Below are 22,972 nucleotides of genomic sequence, written 5' to 3' on the forward strand. Positions count from 1 at the left end.
TCGTGTTAGTGTAACAAGCACAGCGTCAGTGTCTGTCTTATAAGCCTCATTAGACTGTATGATTTATGATTTACGTTTATGCTTATCGGTCCAAGAACGCTTTAATTTAACTGAGTTGCCGCGAGCTACGTTTATTTTCAAGGACTACGAAGTGTCAGCAGAGTGTCGAAAATATTTACGTCAGGTCAGCTTGGCCTTGTACAATTATCACGAATGGCCAAGAGCGTCAACTAACCGACCACTGAAGCGAATACAAACGTATACGAAAATTGTCTACGTGACAAATAGCCTTTTTTCATTAGTTCTGAAGTTCATGGCTTTCGTAAAAGCCGTTTGACACAGCATGCTAATTCAACCAAGCCGTGTAACGTATTATTTATTTAGCGGAAGTATATCCAATGCACTTGGTCATGCTATAGTAGAATAAAAAAAAAATAAAATCAAAGCTATAAAACGGGGGGAGAAATCTTGCTACTTGTACTCGCTGTTTCTGTGTCGCGTTAGTTTAGTTTAGGGCGAATCCTGTGTTGTGGTATAATGACATTGCATTTGTTTTTCAGGTGGTTTGTAAATAAGGTTAAGTTAATCATGAGTTTTAACCTGACCACCGAATTTTCCCCAACTCAACTTTCCAACGTAACGGAAGGCACGAAATTAAATGCAGAGATTGGAGCCGTTCAAGTAGTAGAGTTGATCTACCTGACGATCTTATGCGTTTTAGGATCAGTTGGAAATCTTGTTGTTATATTTTCAATAACACTCGAAAACCGAGTGCATTCCCATGGCAACATATTTGTAATTAACTTGGCTATAGCTGATTTGCTGGTGAGTCTTCTATATTTATCTAACATATAGGTTTCCTATACCGAGTGCATAAACAAGTCGTGTGTAAAATAAACAGTATTTGTGGATATAGCAACCAGGGGATAAGTGATAACTTATAAAGTACTTTGTTCGGTTGTTGCTCAGCCGTGCGCAACTGACGTGACATAATAGTGAATTCCTGTTGCGTAACAATGTTTGACGTAACACTCTACCTAAAGCTGCTAATCGGCAGTTACTAATAGGAGTATACGTTTGATGTATAGCACTGACCCCATAAACACGCGTCCATGGCTTAGCTCAGGCTTAAAGGTGTTTGCTTTTTGAATACAACCTATTATTTTAAGGGAACGTATGGTTACGTGAACAATTTACAGTTTCCAGCCCAGTAAGTTATCGTTTATCTATTTTAGTTGGTACTGTACATCGTGTATCGACAGGTCTTTATCTAATATTAAATCTAATTTATTTTTCGAGTACAGGTTACTGGTTTTGTGGTGCCTACGGTTATGATCAACGTGATACAATCTGCCAATGCCTTGCCACCAATAGCTTGTACAATTGTCGGTTATACCGTGACAGTCACATGTACATGTTCGCTAAGTAACCTGACAGTAATCGCCATAAACAGGTAAATATTGTCGTATTTTGGGATTCACACATGTAATATATATTTCAGCTGTAGTAATAATGGACACGTTATACTCATGGCGCTATTTTAAAACTGAAATATATGTTTTGAATATAGAATGACTTTAAATATGTATGTATAAATTACACGTTACCATACATTGACGACTACAGCTGGTACTTAGCGACAACAGGTCAAGTTACCATGTATTCTACCGTAACGGCTCAGGTCAGCGTGTGAAAAGCTTACACATATCAGATTACAAATTTCAGCAAAAAATCGTCATAGCACGTATACCGTGCGTTTACACGGTTCATATCCGCCCCTTAAAAATGGGAGGCGCAGAAACGTGAACATTAACCCGCAATTGGCACATTATGAATCATTTGCGTAAGGTACACCATACACGCAACGCTCAAATACAAAAATAAGCTTGAGATATAGTACGTTGGCCCAGTCCGCGCGGTCAATGCAAGCATAGTAAATGCCATGCTAAGCGTCATCTAAGAGTATGTAACTGATCATGTCTGTAGCATTTAGGATTATTTAGTATTTATAATAAACTGATATGACGCTGGTTTTCCTGATCATTTTCAGTTTATTCACAAACATGTAGTGATCTCACGCACGCTTATGTTTCCCCGCATGTTATTTGGTGACTGTACCCGAATATTTGAGAAATTTCATGCCGCTAGTGACGTAATATAATGAAGAAATAAAACCGATATAGAACATTTTTAACTAGCGTGTTACCGAAATACGTTTTGTATAGTGCAAAAACGTGAATAGCTATTACACATACCTACTAAGCAATATATATTAGCCTAGGGTGGGATGGGACACCTTTTCATTCACTATTTTCTCGTCTCATTTGGTAGTTAACAAAGACGCTTTAAAAAACTATTGAACCATATACTCACGACTCCCATAGACCGTTTTTAATTGTTTAAAACCCGATTAGGATTTTTGGATATTATGTGCTAAAGGTGTCTTAATTTCCTCGACCCTACTACACTTAACTTTTATTATTAGCCGACAAAATGTCATCAGAATATCGGCATTTGCATCCACACATACCAGTAAAGTACATGTCAGAGATAATTAGATGCCTGGTCCGATAATTTGATTTGGATTAATTCTAACAAGTGTACATGCAACATAATGCCGCAAATGTTAAGCGTATCTATATTCCCCTTGGGTATTAGTGACCAATAGTTTGGTTCTTTCAGCAAGTATACGCACTTGTACTCCGGGTCGAGGAAACGAAAAGTGACATCTGAGTAATTAGAAGAGAATTGCAACGGACAGTGCGTGTGATTTAATTTAACGAATGCCAACAAATCGAAATCAACCCTTTTTTTAAATTCTGTGTTTCTTGCACAAACCGCAGTATTTTATTAACTGTAACGTTTTTTAACTACTGGGCTACTTTTACCGACATTCTTCTTGAAGTGGTAAGTCTTGCATGGTAAAATAACAACGCGCTTAATTGGAACGCAAAACATGCTTCTGTTTTTTATTTTTATTTCCAACGAGCAGAAAAGTAAAAAAAAACGCTGTAGTCAAAAGCCGCAAATATATTATTTTGTAAATGCACTTTTCAAAAGCAAGGCCACTCGTTAAAAAGCGAGGCTTGAGATTATACGTTGCAGGTTGCATAGACCTTTTTTAAAAATAAAATCGAGTACAATTCGGTCATACCGTATTAGGAATGACACACTTTTGTTATTAATTTCTTTTTAATTCGTGTCTTTTATAAACTAGAAAAATACAACTGTAAAAAGCTAACGCCACAAAAAAAAACAATACTACGACCACGACGCATATACGCAAAACAGACAAAGAATGATTAGGGAACAAGTTAAATAGCTTCACTAAAATACACCAAGCCGTGTATAAACGCAGGCATGGTATTTGCTGTCAAATGAGGAAAATAAATAAAGACTGCAAACTTTTATACGTTCAAGTTAAACTTATGAAAACCTAACTTGACGGTAAACGATTCTGTAATTTTAATTTGTTTTTTATTTTTAAGGTTTTGGGCGGTCGTGCGCAGCAAAACGTACACTCAGAATTTTACTCGAAAGCGAGTTTATTTGATGATGATAGCGACGTGGGTTTGGTCCAATCTGCTTAGTATGCCATCTCTGATCGGATGGGGAAGGATTGGGTGAGTACATACACTGAAGTAGACGTTATTTAATCCGAGCCATATATGGGAAATTTTCGCGAGATTTTTAGTGCTTGAATCAGCATGTACTTTAAATAGATCTACGTTTTAAGACGCAGTGTTTGTTGCTATAAATTATTCTACATGTACGGCTTTTATATAAGGTACAGAACTGTACTACATCAACCGCATTGTTTTTGTTTGTATAGCTTGGAGTATAAGTTGGAATTTTCTTTGCATGAAACAAATGAATGTAAACATTATGCGTCACCATAGCTTCCTCCCTTTTAAAACGTTCACTTCCGTATACTCCAATGGAAATGTAAACGTCATCGCTTATACTATTCACAGAACCCTTTCCAATAGCTCGTGTATCCCGCGTACACTTACACTGATGCACAAACTTATAAACCAATAAACGCGTCAATATATTCTTGTTGTGTTAGTCGCAAGGCCAGTAGTGCAAGACTTGTTTAAAATATATATAGTAGGATGGGGGAAGATGGGACACCTTTTCATTCTATTTTCTCGTACATTTTGGTAGCAAACAAAAAACATTCTAGGAATTATAAAACCTTGTCCTCGCGACTTTCATAGACCATTGTTAATTGTTTAAAACACGATCAGGATATTTATATATTTCGTGCTAAAAGTGTCCCATCTCCTCCCCCCCCCACTATACAAGATTTTACGTGAAAGTGAAAAGATGTTTAAAACATAATGTGGTGGGAAATAAAACAACTCATATGATTAAAAAAAACTTTGCATCGTCTTTGTTTTTACAAATGAAAAAAAAGGGAATGAAAAATGTCCTATCTTTTCCAACCCAATACAAAATTTTAATCAACTATTTACTGACGACAAATTTAGTGTGGTTTTAAAAACAATCCCAAATTACTCAACCTTGTGAGCGCAAATATATTTCAAATCTTGCCACGGGTTACATATAACTGGTAAAACCCATGGAGAACCGCCAGGCATATGTCGATACTTTGCGTCACAGTTCTTAGAATTTGTTTTCACTTAAGCTACAAGCAAGGCAAGTCTGCTGATAATCGATTTCGCTTATGCGATGAACAAATAAATACAACGGGATAACAAAACACCAAGGAAAGTTCGAAATTTATGTAAACTTATGTTATGATAATGTCTGGCTTTATTGTTTGAGTGATGGCATCTAATGTATTTAATATTTAATTTTCAATTAATTTTTTATAATTTTTAGCTACGATGAAAAAATAATGGTATGTTCATGGGATGACACCTACTCAAGGTCATTTACGATTTTCATAACGGTTGGAGCAATCGTCCTCCCAGTTATCGTTATAGCGCTATGCTACTGGAAGCTGTTCATGTGAGTATATAAATATTTGAAGTTTGCATTGGCTTTTATAGTCAATTTGAATGTTTGGTCTTATTTCCACCATAGACGTATTCGTTTCAATTATATAATCGATTAAATGCACACAAAGTCTATTCGATTAAAATTGGCGACCAAGTTCCTGTCTTGGGAAAATTACACCAGCATATAACGATTCTAAAACTTGTAATTGGATCTACAAAAGAGAAGGAAAATAATTTGACGACCCTAATCCATAATCAAGGAAAATCAAATTTACCCACGCATGCCATTTATAATGCCGGTGTTATACGTAAATGTAGGCGGAACCTGGATTTTATCAGTCGGTACAGTGGTGGGCGTATATGTAACAGTTCACTTGGAAGCCATAACTTATATCGAAAAAAGAAATTAAAACTACGTCTGCTATATAATACTAAGGAGTAAGATGGGATACCGTACAATACGCCCCGATTTTCCGGCAGCCCAAAGTTTAAAACACATTCATAGACGCAAACAAAAACACGAATGACAAAAATAACCCACACGTCTTACAGCAAAACAAACAAAAACAGGAATGCAGACACATAAAAGTTTGGTTTCAATGTAGAATAACATGTCGTATATACGCAATTAAACCTACCACAATGAATTAGGTTAAAAGTTACAACGGTAATCAATACACTAAGTATATGGATTTCTCCACGCGTAATCGGACTAATAGACTTCTTAATCGATCCCAAGTTTCCAAGTTTTTTATAAGCGGTTAAAAAACTCAGTAATTATCCGGTTTATGTTTATATATCGACACTCGCTAAATCATTAATATTGTATAAGATAAAACATTGTAAGGAACCACGACCGCAAACCAAGGATAAATTGCCTTATGGCTTTTTAATGAGCGCCCTTTCTATATCAACAAATAGTATTTAAATTTTAAGGCACTATATGCCAAACCAAATACCATCCGACTTGAAAAGCTAACGTTCGAATCTGCAGAGGAAAAACTGTCGACGTTAAAAAAAACAAATGACAACGTGATAACTAAAAATCATTATATTTGACGAAAATAGTATTTTGAAACAAATATCCATAAACCGCGTGTATATTGAGCTATAAGTCCTCGGAAGAACAACTCAGCGGGAAACGAAACTTGACAATCTTCTTAGGAGTTTAATGGAAATCTTTTACCATGAATCATGCGCGTGTTTCGCTTCAGTTTAACCACCGACACTATGTGGTCGATATTTTATCTTTCCTTGCTGTCTAACGATAACTGACATGATCCAAAACAGATGAATCGAATAAACGTTTTATCTTGGCATACCGGCATAGTTGCATCGTTTTACCAAAGGTGTTCTGTTACATACACCTCGTGCCCGCTTATTTCCAGTTACCACGAATGTAACTTTATACGGGTCAATGTTTTTGGGAGGCTAGCCCAGCACTTACGCCCAGCGGTGGTAGCCTACTCTAACCGCTTTGAAATTGTAAAAGTGCGTGGGCTATAAAGAATATATATAGCACAGTGAAGTTGCGCAAATATTTTATTCATATTTTCATATATATTCTTTTGTAACGGGTGCAATTTGTTTAAAATTCAGGAAAATATAGCGGTGGCAATTTTCTAGACCGTCATTAGAATTGGCAACGGTCTTCAGAAAAGCTAAAGTGCTAGGATTGTTTATAAAATATGCAGTCAAGGTTTTTATAGTAGATGAGGATAAAGTGAGACGTGGGGGTAATATGGGACACTTTTCTTTTACGACACCCTATTTGGTGATAAACACATAAAACTGTTACATGATTATTCGACAGTATTCTAACTATGCAAATCCTAGGTCAAAGCCACCTGATGTTACTGAATATTAAAAATCGATGTAAAAAATCGCCTAGTAAGTGCTCAATTTCCCCAACCCACTATATATTCGTAGAGTGTATTAAAAAATTACTGAAGGTTTTATATTTCAGGACCGTACGCAGCAGTGGCAGATGGGTTCGTAGCTTAAGCATGGGAAACTCCGCGTTCCAGAGCAACGAGCAGCATCGGAGGTCGGTTAGAAAGGAAAGGAATCTTTTACAAACATTGGCAACTACTGTTGCATTCTTTTGCGTCTGTTGGTTGCCCTATGGACTTTGTGTGTTGATAGATCCAGTCGGCGTACCTCCGTTGGCAAAGAAGGTATGTATGTAACATACAGTAAATGCAACGTTTAAATTTGAAACAAAAAACAGGAATCCGGACGGGATACACAAACGTTTAAATGGAACAAGCGCTATATATAATAGGGTGGGGGGAGAAGATGGGACACTTTTTCATTTTACTTTCTCTTCTCATTTGGAAGTAAATTACAAAAAGTCAAAGCACTATTAAACCGTATCCTCTCGACTCGTATAGTCCGTTGTTAGTTGTTTAAAACACGATCAGGATATTTGGATATTATGTGCTAAAGGTGTCCCGTCTCCCTCCACCCTATACCATACCATATAATTTAAACCACCACACTGGTGCCTTTCTACACTACATACTGTTGAACCGTTCCATTAGTTTTATGCAATTTTCAGCTTAATGCAGTTTATTTTGTGACAGGCTTGCGGTTGGTTAGGCTTGAGTAACTCTGCTGTAAACTTCGTAATCTACGGAGCCATGAACCCCGTATTTAGGAGGGGTTATCGCAATCTGTTTATTCTCGTGTTCCGTTGCAAACGACCAAACCGAATCACTTCTACTGCTCTACACGGCTCGCAATCCGATACCTTTTACAAGTAATTTAACTATTTTATACAAGTAATATCTATATAGACCAAAGTAAACGTATTGTTTGATACATAAATGACACAAATAGCGAACCTTAACAGTGCTTAGAATATAAGGCTCATGTGTTTTAAATTACATAATAATTGGTAGTATTTTAACGACTTAAAAGATTGTTCGCGTGCAATAAGGTAAAATTACCACAAAATCTTAATAAATACTTTCAGATCCAGAAAGAAGTCTATACCAACCACCCCTACACCGAATTCTGGCAACAAATTTCAAACACGGTGGAGCAGCCCAGGTGCTATTATTCATACAGCAAAGCAAAACTCGGCTGCTGAGATGAATCAGGTATGCAGTGACTCAAACTAGGTAACTCACTGGATATTTTTAACAGTAAGAATATAACAACACGTATACACAATAGCGGTGATAAACAATACATAAAGTTCGCAACCCTTTAACAATACCGGTAGCTTCGACAGTCTACTATAGGAACGTGTAACTGGTTAACTGCTTCCTGGTTGTTGATAACTCTTTGTTATATAGTAGGGTGGGGTAAGATAGGACATACTTTAATTATCTTTTCCCGTCCAGTATAGTAGGAAACAAAGAATTTTTACAGAATTATTTAAACGTGACCTGGGGACCCTAATACAGTGATGTTAATTGTTTAGAATTAGGAAATGTGCGTTTTTAGGTGCTAATGGTATCTTAACTTATCCCACAGTACTATTAGATAATATATGATTTTACAAATTTACATGAACAAACGATCATTCTGTTCTACATAACATAAGTTTTTCATTTCTGACTCAGTTCTGTTTTTGTTCGGTGTTGTTTATATACATGTTTCATTTACAATTCGCAAAAAAGTACACAAAAATGCATGATATTCAAACGAATTTCGTTAAAGCAAATTTGTTTAAAATCGCTCTGGTCGTATATACGTTTCGCTCGCCCAACCATTCGTAACAGCTGATTCACCTTTTCTTTTACAACGCATGGCTAACTAACGTCACACCATTGACTGTAGGAACGTGATTCAAGTCGAAGACATTGCAAAGTTTGGTCAACAAATGTAACACCATGGGTAGCCGGTATTATAAATTTGTTTGTGTGAGCCTATACAGCGCATTTTGCTGCTGCCAAGAGTGATCTATATATAGATATACTGTATTTAATGCATATTTTATACTGTTTTGTTCATAAAGTTCAACTTGCATGTTTATTGTTTACACATTATTTCAGTTTGCACGTTGTAAAATTGAACTCAATTCAGCTCGGTGTAAATGCGTTCATAAAAAAAAAACTTGTTGAGTTTATTTAACTTTCGGTTGATACGCAAACATCAAACCAATTATTGTTTAGCGGTGCATGGAACTGGACCTGTTTATCATGCGTAAATTTATAATACAATTAAAGACACCATGTTTCATACAGAGCAAGTTTCTCGACTCTAGAACTGAATCCCCGAAACACCAAAAGCAGCAACCGGAGACGCCGGAACACAAAAATACTCCAACTCTTTCCAAAATTGAAAAGGTGGTTTGACAATTAGAAATCAACCTTTGCACAATGAGGGACAGTTTATTCTGATATCACGATATATTTACCATATAATAGTAGAGTGGGGGGGAGACGGGTCGCCTTTTCTTTCTATTTTCACATTCCATATGACAGTAAACAAAGAACATTAAAAAAATTATAAAACCGCATACCCACGACTCCCATAGACAATTGTTAATTGTTTAAAAGATTAATATACGATCAGGATATTTGTATATTATGCGCTATAGGTGTCCCGTCTTCCCCCTCTATTATATTACTGGGCAAACACATCTCACGATAATGCCGCGACCCTGGGTTCACCAACAAAGTAACATACTTGATAGCTCGTAAGCTGGGACGAGGTGTATGAAACAGAACACCTGTGTTTAATTAACGACTGTCGTTTTCGGTCAAGCGAGGATAAAGTAAGTTACGTTCATTCATTCACTGGTAAGTCGTTCTAATCGTCTATACCATACAAAAAAAATAAAAAAAACTAGAAAAAAAACAATCACCGTGTTAAAATAGTTGGTAAATCGTAAGCTTACTTGGCGTTTATAAAATAAGTTACATCCATGCTTTAACGTCAATCGTTAATGTCCGACCACGCGCGGATAAATTGGCGTCATCATTCGCTTTTATTCATTTGAGTCAGATAAACCGGGATTTATTATATGTTAACAATTTGCTGTATATTTTTTTACTAAATAAATTATATGTTCTTATGTGCCAAGTAATTTAGCGTAAAATACATTATTGCCAGTTATATTATCAGTAAGTTTTTGTGCAGGCCATATCCCCTGCTCACTTATTTTCATTCAAACGTTCTGAGACTGGAAGTGTTCGTAAAGTTGACAAGATTCGAAACGAAGCTGCAATATGGGAAGCTAGAAAGAAACGAAACAGTCTTATGTTATTGCAGGTAAAATTTAAAAAAAAATAAACAAAAGTCAAATTCAAAATTTTGACTTTTAAACTATATAGCAAATTGATGGATAAGCTAGCAAAATAAAAAACAAATGTGCAATACGTATAAATCTATAAGGCCTATATACCACACTATGGGAATTGTTCGTCCATGTAGAAACGGTGATATAAAATGGGACGGGGGTGTTTTCAAACCCTTTCTTGGTCCCGTTTGGTAGTACAAAATGTTGTTAAATTATATAACCATATTCTCATAACTTTAAAAGACAGTTGTTAATTTAAATATGGGATATAGACTCTCACGATATTCCATCTTACCCCACAGTACTTACTTTATAGTATATGTGAGTCAGACCCCGTTTACAAAATAACACGACCACACTCACATTACACCAACACTTGATAACACACTTAGCAGACGCACACAAGTGTACATCTAGTGTGTATACGAACTTAAGTTGTTGAAAAATACGATATATCAGTGTAGTATACACAAACTGGTAAGTGGCCGTGTTTTTAATATCCACACTCTTTCCAAACCGCCACCAAATTTTGTTTTCCAATTGTATTTTTAACAATGCTTTTTAGAGTAGCAAGGATACGGTTATACAATTCTCTAAATATACTTTGTTTACAACTAAATCGCGATATAAAACAGAATGAACACATGACCAAACTTACCCCAACTAAAATATTGTTTAAATTTTAGATCGAACTCAGCGACGACGATGACTCCCCGATAAACAAAAGACGAACAAAATCGGAAATCCCATACGGGGTTACGAAGCCATGTATTCGACGTAACCCAAGCACACGTACCACGAATAGTCCGATTTTGCCCTTAAACAATAATATTAACCATGATTCTGCACATGAAATGCAAAACAACATATCTTCAAAACAGCAGGAAGCAGTATTGGAGGAAACAAAATCAGCAATGCAGGATTCTGATGATGACACTGTAATGATCACCAGTTCAGTTATTTAGGTTAAGTGTTGTTATTAATCAACGTTATAGTATTAAATTTTAGATCCTTTTTTGCAAAATACAAATCAGCACTTTGTTTATAACAAATCTACTCGTTGTTTTTCAAATAAATTCTTAACGTTTATCGTTAAAGCTATAAACCACTGTGCAATAAATAGAGAACAAATGTATAATGTTGGAGTAAAGGTGGCTGTACACAGTATCCGGAATTCGTCCGTTTTTTCTGTTTTGTCCGGATTTCGCTGCCGCATGCGGAACTCAGTAATGTGTTTGCAAGCGAATTCGCATGCTGGATTCTGTGTACAGCCACCTTAACATGTTTTCATTCGCTTTATCCTTTTTTTCATTCGCTTTATCCTTGCCAGTAATCTAAGAATATTTATAACCGTATCCTAATGACTCTAATAGAGCATAGTTCAACTTAAAAGAACAATGAAAATATGGGATATTATGTGTTAACGGTGTATAGTCTATAATACCCCACAGTATACCATGTTTGGTTTTTGTGCTGTATCCAAAAATTATAGCAATGTGTTTATCAAAATTAAAGACACGCGTTTTGTATTCGAATTATCGCGTTCGTAGAGTTTGTAGCATTGTAATTGTAACAGTCATGTTAGGACTTTCAATTTACCAGTCTGTCACATTCGGTAACGTTAAATACCCTATAAAAGTCATACTAGAAATTCGTCAAACGTTTTATTTTAGATTTAACCTAAATACAGTCGAATAGTTTATACCGCAAAAGAAACTATATAGTAACTTAACATGTATTTGTTAAAACAAATTTTGGTGTCACAAATATTCATTTTAACCGTTGGGGATTCTGTGTCCAAAAAATCATCATGTAGTAATACATTGTGCCATGTTCTTATAGCTAGATAAGTCAGGTAAAACGTGTTTAATTGTGGGGTAAGATGGGATATCGTTAGCGCCTAAATTCCGTATTTCCAGATCGTGTTTTAAACAATTACCAACGCTATTTCAGACTCGCGTGGTTACTGTTATATAATTCTTTAACAATTTAAAACATGTTCCATCTTACCCCACCCCATCATATATATAATCAAAACTCGCGTTTACAGTTTCTGCCATTTATGGCTTTGGTGGTATATAGTAGCGGTTGGTAGAGTTATGCAGTCCATGTGTCACACTGCTTGCTATATAAAGTTACATGACACTATACGACCAACACAACGGTATCAAATATTTTGATATAAAATTTATTACGAAATTCCAGACTCGCGCTGTATTCTAAAATCAATTGTACGACATTCCAATTTTGGCAATTCAACAACGGGCATATATAGTAGTTCAACGTTCCGAAGAAATACGGAATGTATTAACGGAGATATGGCATCTGTCGACAGCTTCATATAACAAGTTTTAGCACTTTGAAAATTCTATGGCGGGATATGTTGACTCATTGACTGACAATTTGTATCGCGAAGTAAATTTTGACGTTTATCAAGCATAACGTGTAATAGAGAACACAAACCCAATACTTTCGAGTGTATTTGACAGGTACTGATGTCTCTGCGCAAAACGGACGTTAAATTTTAGTTTATATTAAATTTAAACGTTTAAGTGTCCCTAGTAAAATTTATAGCTTAACGCTTGTGCGTGTGCGTAAAAGTGCCGTAAATGTTAGAAACTTCTCTTAACAGTAAGGAGAAGAGAACGGCACGTGATTACAGGGGGAAACCCAAAAGAAAGTTTTTTAAAGTAAATTATAACTGGAAAGCTACAACGATAAGTGTCATATGTTTTTGCTCATTTTTAGCATGAACAAATAAAGTATAAAAGCGCAAGGAAAGTAAAAGAAAAAGTGATGGCAAAATTATTACAGCGAATTTTATGTAATAAAATATTAAGGCGATTTTATGTAATATTTCTAACTAACGATTAAACTGAAATGTAACTTTGTAGTTACGTTACATAAATACTTGAAATAAATGTTGAGCTATATCGGTTGTGAAGTCACACCGTACTCCGAGAGGTGACGTCACGTCGTCTACGTAATTGTACGAGAAGAAGTTCGCGAAAAGACAAGACGGTAGTGATTAAAACTTTCAGCCGCACAACGAAACATTTTACTCGCAAAATCTTGGCTAGGTCTTAGGTATTGTACTAGATAAGAAAAAAAGAGCCAGTCAAACGTGGGAAAAGGACAAGTAGTTTTTCTAATTTTAGATTTGCTATAATATTTCTATATTCGGTTTGAGCGTCAGTTTCTCTTTTTTTGCGGAACATGAAGTATAAAAGTTAGAATTTTTAAGTTTTTTTGTCACATTTTAGGATCGGATCAGTCAGTTTAGGGTCTAATGGCTTAATGGGAAGTGTTGGTAAAATGAGCATAAGGTTTTATACGTGATGGTGTACATATTATGTATGAGCAGTAAAGGAATGTCAAAACTAAAAATATTTCCATTTTCAAAAAAAAAATTCTGTTTTAAAAAAAATATTTCTGTTTTCAAAAAAACTATTTCTGTTTTCAAAAAAATATTTTAGTTTTCAAAAAAACTATTTCTGTTTTTAAAGAACTATTTCTGTTTTCATACAAATGATTTCTGCTTTTAATGTCACGAAAACATTTCAGGTTTTTATCTAGGTTTAAAGCTAAGTATTTTTAACACAATCAATATGTTGCCAACGTATGCGGTTGCCATTTTGTCGTGTTTTGCACTGGTGAGGGGCGTCCAGGGGCAGAGTGGGGACGGAACTGACAATTCGGTGCCGAATCTACCCGCTGGGTTGGACCTCAGGTCAACATACAGCGATTGTTACTTTGATATTAAAGGTGATATTACTTGGTATGGTAGATTATAAGGCGTTATAGATGTATATTACTGTGGGGTAAGAAGGGATACCTTTAACACGTATTATTCAAATAACCTGATTGTGGGCTAAGCAATTAAAAACCTCCCATGTGAGTCATGATGGTATGATTTTATAATCCTTGTTTACTTCTAAATGGGGATGAAAATAGAATAAAATGTGTTCCATCTTCCCCCACCTACTTTACTAGTGTGGAGTAAGATAGGATACAGTTAGCACCTAGATTCCATACTTTCTAATCGTATTTTTAACAATTATTAGCGCTCTTTTAAAGTCCCAGATATACGGTTATACAATTCCGTAGGTATGCTTAGTGTCCCATCTAACCCCACTCTACTATAGTCAAGGTGGGGAAAGATGGGACACTTTTCGTTCTATTTTGGAAATTATGTGCTAAAGGTGTCTCATCTTCCCCCACAGTACTATATATAGGGTTATTTTATTGCATAGCTTAAACGTTTTATTTTTTTGAAAAAATCAATGTGGTTCGAATTCCAATGACCGATGGTACGCATATTTTACAAGTTCCACAGATTGTGTTGTAATTGTTGATGACTATAAAATTGCTAACCACATTTAAATATGTAAACACGACTTAAATATCGCGGTGGAGACAGGCGGTAGTGCATGGGTTCCGCACAATTACTTCCTACGCATTTAGCATTTGAGCGACAGGCCCAATTAAAATACTCAGGCGGATTTTATACGTTTCGTTATGCGAAGTAGCGACTTGTATACAAAGAAGAAAAATACATTAGCTTTATTATTTAATATAGGGGGTTGGGGTAAGGCGGGACACCTTTAGCACATAATTTCAAAAAGTCTTAATCGTTTTTTGAACAAATATAACAATGGTCTATGGAAGTCGCGAGGATACGGCTTTACAATTTTTTAATGTTCTTTTACTACCAAAAAGGACGCGAACATAGAATAAAAAGGTGTCCCATATTCCCTCACCTTACTATATGACCACTTCCGGTATCATTCCCAACCGAAATTATTCTACGAGTAAAACTTTAACTCGTTTGAACTTACATGAATATTTCGACCTCTGCCATATAGGAACCTTTTCTCCGTTTCTATTATTTGGGTAAGGTGCCTAACGAGTTTCGAGTTACTTCACAAAACATCCGTTCGTCCTAGTGAAGTTATTCCGGTATTTTAACGGTCGGTGACCCAGTAGATCGTATGCCCCTTTAGTTTTCTAGTGGCCGCTAAACCTCCAGATTGGTTACTGCATGACAAGACAAAAATGCCCCGACTTTTGTAACAGTAGCGATAAGTAGCTGGTGCGCTTTATCGGTTCCTTGTGAGGTTAAAATAGCGTTTTCTGACCGTGCGAACGTCCAGCACGCCCATTTGTGTAAGGACCCGTGTTATTCAAACTAGTCAGTATCTTTGAAGGGGTCAAGTACAGGAAAACTGGGCAACTATTTTAAGAAACTTTAATCACAAAATAGGGGCGTAATTGACGCTTTTACAGCGGGATAGAAATGTTGTGCATAGATCAAAAGTTATTTGATAAAATATATATTGTTAACTTTTTTTCCAATACGGCAACTGCAAGTTAATTTTAAACGTTATTCCCGTAACGCGCACGTGCAAGAGTTTCGTATACGCGGCAGTAAATATTTTGGTCTGGTGGGTTTGGTTGCCTGTGACGTAAGGTAATCACTCTCCGACGTCACCGTTCTTAAATGCGATTATTAATTTGACGAAAGTCGAAATTATTGCGGCCGGTAAAAACCCGCAAAATTTGTAAACAGAAATAGGACGCTTGTGATAAAACACTGAACGGTGAAGTATTACAACAGTATGTAATTAAATCATGTTCGTTTTATCAACTCAATCTTAATTTCGAGATAATTTAGTAGATTGGGGATGCAAATCATATTTATTACTATTTGGTGCAATTTTGAGCTGACGGCTTTAGTGACACGCAGAGTTTAGGTGGGGTTGAAAAACAACGAACGATCGCTATCTTAAGCTATTCGTGGACAAAGGTGGTTTGTGCATAACTCAATAACCGCGGTGTTGGGATTTTATCAGAAATCGAATTCCAAGACACCAAAAATGCACGCGATAGACATACCAGCAGGGCATCTTGGTTCATTGAATGCAGCGATTGTTCCAATGATAGTGGAACCAAGGGGGCGTGGTGGTGAAACTTTTTCGAATGTGAGAGGTATTTTTCTGCTGCGGTCCGCGCACGGAACACAAGGCGCTTTTCTCTGTATTTACACAACAAGGGATTGTAACATGGGTACCGTCGCACCAGATACGCGCGAAATATGCGGACCGCGTTCCAAGCCAGCAACATTTGCCGCCGCAACTTTGTTACGAACAATATTCCGTTATCCGCCGCAATATAATGATCCATTCATGCAGCTAAGTGCGAATACAATGGAGAGAAGTTCGACTTTCTAGAAATGTGGATGACGAAGGACTGCCACATGTGTACGTGCTATGATGACGCGGGGGTGCTCTGCTGTGACGTGTAAGACAATGTTTGTTTATTTTTCAGTTATTTTTTAGAAGGAAAATTGGAAAGAATCCAATGCTTTAAGTATAAAACAAAACGACCTGCCACCAAAAAGAATAGTACAGTCTGTTACCTGTTAATTTCTACACAGTAGCCTATTCTTAACTATATTAAGTAAGATAAAGTGTAAGATTAAGTCAAAATCCTCTAACATTTACAGAATCAAACGACCCATTGATTGGCCTCCGCTTTGTACGCCACGAATCGACAAGAAAACATGTAAAGTTGAACTAGTAGTGATCGGTCAGCCACAAAACAAATGTCCTAATTACTGGCAAAAGAAGAAGAAGTTAATTAAGCCTGGACTGCGACGAGCGACGGTTTACGTTCCGCAGACGAGACTAAACATTTAATAAGACCAAGGTCGCCTCAATGTACAGTTTCTTTACTCGTCAACTACACTATTTTATGCGGTCACAGCCCACAGTCGTGGCATTTTTGCAAGCGGAGTTGTTGTATATATTGTAATTCAAAATATATTCTCGGTGTATATACCGTAGATTTATCAATAATTGGTTTTTACTTTTGTACTACGTTACCGTTACCAGTTTATTTTTTCACAAAAAAAAAACGTTGAAAAGAACAAACCACAAATATTTCAAAATTTCTTCCATGTGTGCCGAACTTGTTTTAATACTTATTTGCGTTCCAAGTTTAAAATAAAAGTTTTTCATTAAAATTGCTTGTAGTATATTGAAGGCCGATGTTTAAACAGTTTAACAGCAAGATACTGTTACTGTCATATACCCTAGGGGAGTTTCGTCTTTTGGCATATTGTGTTCAAGATGTCTTTAAACTATTTGAAAAGAGAATGTAAATGATCCATAAAGAGATTTATTTCGTGACAAAAATCAGAAAATAGAGAATTTCCTTTTTTGATACCGTAAGAAACACTTCTTAGTGCATGCGAATATGTGGCGTTGCCTACGTCATTGGATTGCACAAAAGTAGAATAACTTTATTTGACCTAAAACCGTAACAAGGGCAAAGTATGTGACGCCGCCACATTCTCCGCTTGGGTTGGCATGGTGGGTAAGACTTGTACAGGGATGTCCCATGATGTTACTTCTGTTTTTATCTTCCCAGGTCCTTGCCACATTCGGTCACGCTGCTGTCCTGTTTCTAGATCTAAGCCCTTTAAGGGTGACGTGGCAGTGACAAATTCAAAATGAAGCCTCCATTTTAGACACACTGTGTAGAAATTGTTAGGTTTTAATCAAACATTCAGCTAAAATACTTACCAAGTTCAGTTAGAAAGTTAGGTGTGACATGTAATGGAATTGGAAGTATTACATGAGTTTGGTTCGCAAATAAACAGAACTCAATGTGTTTTGCGTAAGATATAATTGCATTCCCCTGACTTGGCGAATGCTGGCATTCCTCTGCCAATATTTCTTCACTTTGTAGACAGACCATGTACTGTGAATAAATTGCATTTAAAGAAAATCCAGTTACAATGTGACTCATTTTAAAAATTGTATGTAGTAAGGTGGGGGGAAATGGGATACATTTTCATTCTATTCTTTGTTCAATTTAGTAGTAAAACAGGAACATTCAAAGAATAATAAAACCATATCCTCACGAATCACATAGACCAATGTTTATTGTTTAAAACAGATTAGAATAGTTGTTTATTATGTGGCAAAAGTGTCCCGTCTTCCCCCACCCTACTATATATCAAGTCCTGACTACTGTGTAAACTGTATCACATGTAAGCAAAAATCAAGAAACACATTACCTGTAAACATGGTACAGTACCATCAGCAAAGTTGAACACCCCAACAATATCTTCTCCAATCTTTGCAGAAGTTTTCATTAACGAGAAGACACCCATAAGTCCATTGCTGTTTGCTATCTTGTAGTTTTCTGTAAGAGTTACAAATACAAAAGTCATGAAAAACAACAACTGGGTGGGTAATTCTGAATTCTTCATGGTTATGGTCAAACATTAAAACTGTCAGGTACAGCCTTAGTGAGCTTCATTGAATGAATGAATGAATGAATGTAATTTGCTTTATTCTTGTGTGGCTGAAAAACGGCAGTCGTTATAACAGGTGTGTACTGTTTCATCTCGTACCAGCTTACAAGTCACCATGAATCTAACTGTATGGGTTATTGTATCTTTAGAAAAATTTTTACTTTTTGTTTTTTTTGTAGGGCTGACAATTTGGACAACCCATTATTGAACACTGGGTTAGGGACCACAATCATCCTTGAACACATAAATGCTGGGTTAGAGGCATACATGCTTACTAACTGTGCCATTGCATTGACTGAACTCATTTCTAAATGAATGAGTGTGAAACTTGATATATTTTTAACAACATGAAACATTGACACAAGACCTGTTACTTCAAATTGATAAGCTTGGGTGAGTCTGAATTTACTTCTAAACTGCCTAATTTTTATAGTCAAATCGAACATAAACCTAGATCAATTTAAACTTTGCCATAAGTATAACCATCTAATTAAAAAGGAATATGCACAGGAAATCTTATCGGTTTAAAAAATGACAAATATAAAACTAATTTACTGTAGGATCGTCGTGAAGTGATGGTACTTAATACATCGGTTGCAATATCAAGGAGCTGACCCTTTGTTTTCTTTTCTTCAATAAATGGGTTGCTGGGAATTTGATCTTCATTTATTTGATATTCAGTTAAACCTGTAAAAATACAAATGACCGGCCCTAAATTTATCTATTTTTCCCATAATGTTATACAATGTTGTCTTAGATTTTACAGAACATTCTATACAATATGGTAAGATAGCCGAACGAATGAAATATGGGTAAATTTACTTAGACTCCGAAATGTGTATCTCCTGTAGCCTACATACTGTAACGTCCAATAAGATATGGCCAATAGACTAAATATTCTTTTCTGAGCAAAATGTTGAGTTTTGGTATTTTGGTTATTGCCACAAATAAAGGCGTATTTTGTAGTTTAAAAGCACTGCTGCACCAAGTGATAAACTTAATTGAAAACGGCAAGTACTACATGTATTAAAAACACTTTGTGAACAATAGTAAAACAAAATAAAAAAATGGGAAACATATGGCCATTATTTTTCAAATAAGTATATAGTAGGGTGAGAAAAGATGGGATACCTTTAGTACATAATATCAAAATATCCTGATTGTTTTAAACTATTAACAATGGTCTGTGAGAGTCGTGAGGATACAGTTTTATAACTCCTTGAATGTTCTTTGTTTATTTCCAAACAGGAAAAGTAAGTTGAATGAAAACATGTCCCATCTACTCCACCCTACTATAAAAGAAAAGTAGAAAAAAAAAATTTTTAACATATATAACTTGCTTACCATACACAACTAATACACGAACAGGAATTCGTAGCAGTTTTATCGGAGCCCCAACCCTCTGCGTGCCAACTGTCAGTTTATATGAGTATTTACATGAAGGGCCTCTATATGTGGGCGGTGTGTCACTAGGAATGGCTTCTTGAAATTTAACTGGAACGATCAAATTTATATTTAACATACTAATATAATACATATCATACCAAATATATATAGTACTGTGAGGTAAGATGGGACGCGTTTCGCACATAATGTCCTAATATCCTGATTGGGTTTTAAACAATTAACATTGTTCTGTGAAAGTCCTGAGGATTTGATTTTATAATCCTTTGAATGTTCTTTGTTAAGCCTGTTAATTTCACTGTAAAAGCGATCAATTAATTGTGCTGCATTTATTTTTCAAAATATTTTAATTAATAGTAAGTTGGTAGAACGTTGTTTAGGTACTTACATACTTTACTTTCTCCAGGAGCAAGTTTCAAATCACAGAATAAAATTTTGACAGGAGTTTGTAAAACACAATGTCCTTGTTCATCTTTGTATGGAACAAATGAGGTAGATGGACCCACATCTGGTAAACATTGTTAACTGTTACAAACATACCAGAATTACACAACACAAAAAGTTTAAAGATTAAAACTACTTTGAATAGAGCTTAGCTGACTATAAACTTTAATAGCCTGAACCCAATATCAAAGTTTTTCAAGCTACATGCCATACCACACTTGGCATAAGACGTTTGCTAATTGACAATAAAGCTAAAAGATCTCTGGCATATATTGAGTAAAATATATTTATGGAATAGGTAGCCCTAACTATTAGCAAGACGCCATATCAAACTATGCGTTAATTAAACAGATTGAGAACCAATAACCACAATACCTAATATACCCATATATTTGGAATACAATGTTCATTATATCTAGTTCATAATATACAACCTTTCCGCTTTGCCAACATATTCTTCATGAGTGCAGGTGGCAACACTACTCTTGCTTCACTTATGCTACAGAAGCAATGAAGTTGAACACTTGCCCATGCGATTGTTTCGCTTTCTCTGCAAAATAATTAACTATAATATAAGTCAACCACACAGAGTTAACCTAACATGAAACTGCAACAGCAACTTAAGACTTACAACCACACAAAGTTAACCTAACATGAAACTGCAACTGCAACTTAAGACTTATGCATCCAGTCTGTAGAGTATGGCAGTTCCTGACGAGATCTCGCGGGTGCAAGACGGTCTTTTTCGCCTGCTATCAATCATCAAAAATCAACACGCAAAGCATGTACATTTCCAAGCCACATTAGAAAATCTTAATTAATGTAATATGTATTTTTTCATTGCAGGGGACAAATTATGGCTTGTATACCCAAAAGTTTGTTAAAAAATCACCTGTGCACCTGCCATACTCTGCAGACTGGTTATGCACTATGAGAGCAATCGTTTTATGGTATTTAAAGAAGTTTAAATACCAACGGAGATAGGACACAAATGGCAAAGTTTTAGGATTTTCAATATAATTTTTAGGTTTACGAAAATTGAATGACACTTATAACACATTGTAGAATGCAACAAACGTTATTGCTATGTGATCGGCAAATTAACCCAAAGTGGGGAAACTTGAACCTAAAATCTAGTCGTATATAAGGCATCAAACAACATATATACAAGTTAAACCATTAAACAACAAAGTATTACGTGTTATTTCCTGGTTCCGTGTCCGGTACATTAGTGAACGTTAACGAGCAATGAATAGTTTCCCCAGCAAAGTAAACCGAACCTCGCCTCAGCTTTGCCACGACCTCGATCATGTTTTAGTTTATGTTGTTTCAATCAAACAGATGGACATTTTAAAAAGGATCAAGAGACGTTCTGTACACTATTAAATACCATAGTACACTAGTAAAATAATAATAACAAAAAATAAAAAGAATTGGATTTCAGCTGAACCACCATAAAAACCTTATAATATATACGTTTTTAGAGGGTACAAAGTCGGTTACATACATTCGATTTCATATCTAATAATATAAAAAAAGCATGGGCTTGTAGGGGTTAAGTGTGCCTCGAGCACAGATATTTAATATATATAATTATATATTTCCACTAAATGTATAGATTGCGTGTCGTGTAAAGTTGCCAGCTGGCGCAACGCGAACGGACTTCCCATTCTCCTAATATGATATAACAATGACAATGGCAGTCGCACACAATGACAAAGATTAGGAAACCGCATTGTTAGGACAATGCTGAGAGACTTTGTTCTCTGACAAAGCGAAGCCTTGCTGTATAATGTTATAACTGACGACACCAAGTGTATACTGTATTATTATTAATGTGCAGCGAGGTGCGGGTAGAGAACTCGGGACACGTGATGGACGCCCGGTGTCGCGGAAATCTGGTTCCCATTGGCTACTGCGCATGCGTAGACACGGTACATTTTTCTCGGAAATTTTTAAACCTGGTTTTGAACGAATCATATATTTATCTTTTTATAAAGTTTATTCTGTTTAATGTGAAAATGTAAGTTTTGTCGCCCTTTTTCGTTGTTGATGACGTGTTAACGGTTGTGGTCACTGGCTATACGTCATAATGTATAACTTAAGTTAAAAAACAGCATAAGTTTCTATTAAAAAGATAAGTCCTTAAACATAAACATAAACTTACGAAGTATGTCGCATCTAACAACTGTTATTTTTAGTCGGAAACAGAGTTCTAGATTCCTCATAAAATAAGTTATAAGTAGCCTGTGGGAACCAGTTTTCTAGGGGAACCAGATTTCTGCGACACCGGTTCAGAGCCGAGTACGGCAGGTGGAATCAAGGAACCACCTGCGTCGCATCCTTACGCTCACAGGCTGTTTTTGAGTAATTACGAAAATTCAAGTGTTAGTCTGATACTTGATACTGGTGTTTAAATAATGCTGTGTTTTGTTTAACGTGAGTTAATTTTCTTGCGGCTTAGTAGTTTAGGCGTTTGCATCGTAACCAAACGGTTAAGGGTTCGATACCGATGCCAATACTGATAGTCGTAGGTGCGAGTCAAAATACTAAACTAAAGTTGCTCCAACCCAATGGTCA

General features: G+C 35.9%; 3 protein-coding genes across 4 annotated transcripts; 2 read left to right on the plus strand and 1 right to left on the minus strand.

Annotated features, from left to right (window-relative positions):
• Positions 1 to 408: 408 nt before the first annotated feature.
• Positions 409 to 11,756, plus strand: LOC100185227 (melatonin receptor type 1B-B-like). Of its 2 annotated transcripts, XM_018811663.2 has the most exons (11): positions 409 to 825; positions 1,305 to 1,453; positions 3,489 to 3,623; positions 4,849 to 4,977; positions 6,934 to 7,144; positions 7,553 to 7,728; positions 7,945 to 8,071; positions 8,757 to 8,813; positions 9,164 to 9,265; positions 10,062 to 10,193; positions 10,908 to 11,756. In XM_018811663.2, the coding sequence occupies exons 1-11, from the start codon at positions 538 to 540 to the stop codon at positions 11,184 to 11,186; spliced, it is 1,785 nt and encodes a 594-aa protein (XP_018667208.2). In that variant the 5' UTR covers positions 409 to 537; the 3' UTR covers positions 11,187 to 11,756. The 2 variants fall into 2 exon arrangements, with proteins under 2 accessions (XP_018667208.2, XP_002122774.2); XM_002122738.4 differs by lacking the exon at positions 8,757 to 8,813 and having other exon boundaries at positions 540 to 825.
• Positions 11,757 to 13,729: 1,973 nt separating this feature from the next.
• LOC113474197 (prostate-associated microseminoprotein-like) lies at positions 13,730 to 17,245 on the plus strand. Its single transcript, XM_026834326.1, has 3 exons — positions 13,730 to 13,986; positions 16,413 to 16,521; positions 16,727 to 17,245. Exons 1-3 carry the CDS (start codon positions 13,830 to 13,832, stop codon positions 16,917 to 16,919), a joined length of 459 nt encoding a protein of 152 aa, XP_026690127.1. The 5' UTR covers positions 13,730 to 13,829; the 3' UTR covers positions 16,920 to 17,245.
• A 135-nt stretch (positions 17,246 to 17,380) lies between these two features.
• Positions 17,381 to 21,789, minus strand: LOC100185231 (RAB6A-GEF complex partner protein 2). Its single transcript, XM_009859968.3, has 8 exons — positions 21,591 to 21,789; positions 20,827 to 20,942; positions 20,337 to 20,456; positions 19,889 to 20,038; positions 19,100 to 19,231; positions 18,305 to 18,432; positions 17,808 to 17,985; positions 17,381 to 17,757 (listed from the first exon to the last, which is right to left on the minus strand). The coding sequence occupies exons 1-8, from the start codon at positions 21,701 to 21,703 to the stop codon at positions 17,534 to 17,536; spliced, it is 1,161 nt and encodes a 386-aa protein (XP_009858270.1). The 5' UTR covers positions 21,704 to 21,789; the 3' UTR covers positions 17,381 to 17,533.
• Positions 21,790 to 22,972: the final 1,183 nt, after the last annotated feature.

The sequence above is a fragment of the Ciona intestinalis genome, chromosome 4 (assembly GCF_000224145.3).
Source record: "Ciona intestinalis chromosome 4, KH, whole genome shotgun sequence".
Classification (NCBI taxonomy): domain Eukaryota; kingdom Metazoa; phylum Chordata; class Ascidiacea; order Phlebobranchia; family Cionidae; genus Ciona; species Ciona intestinalis.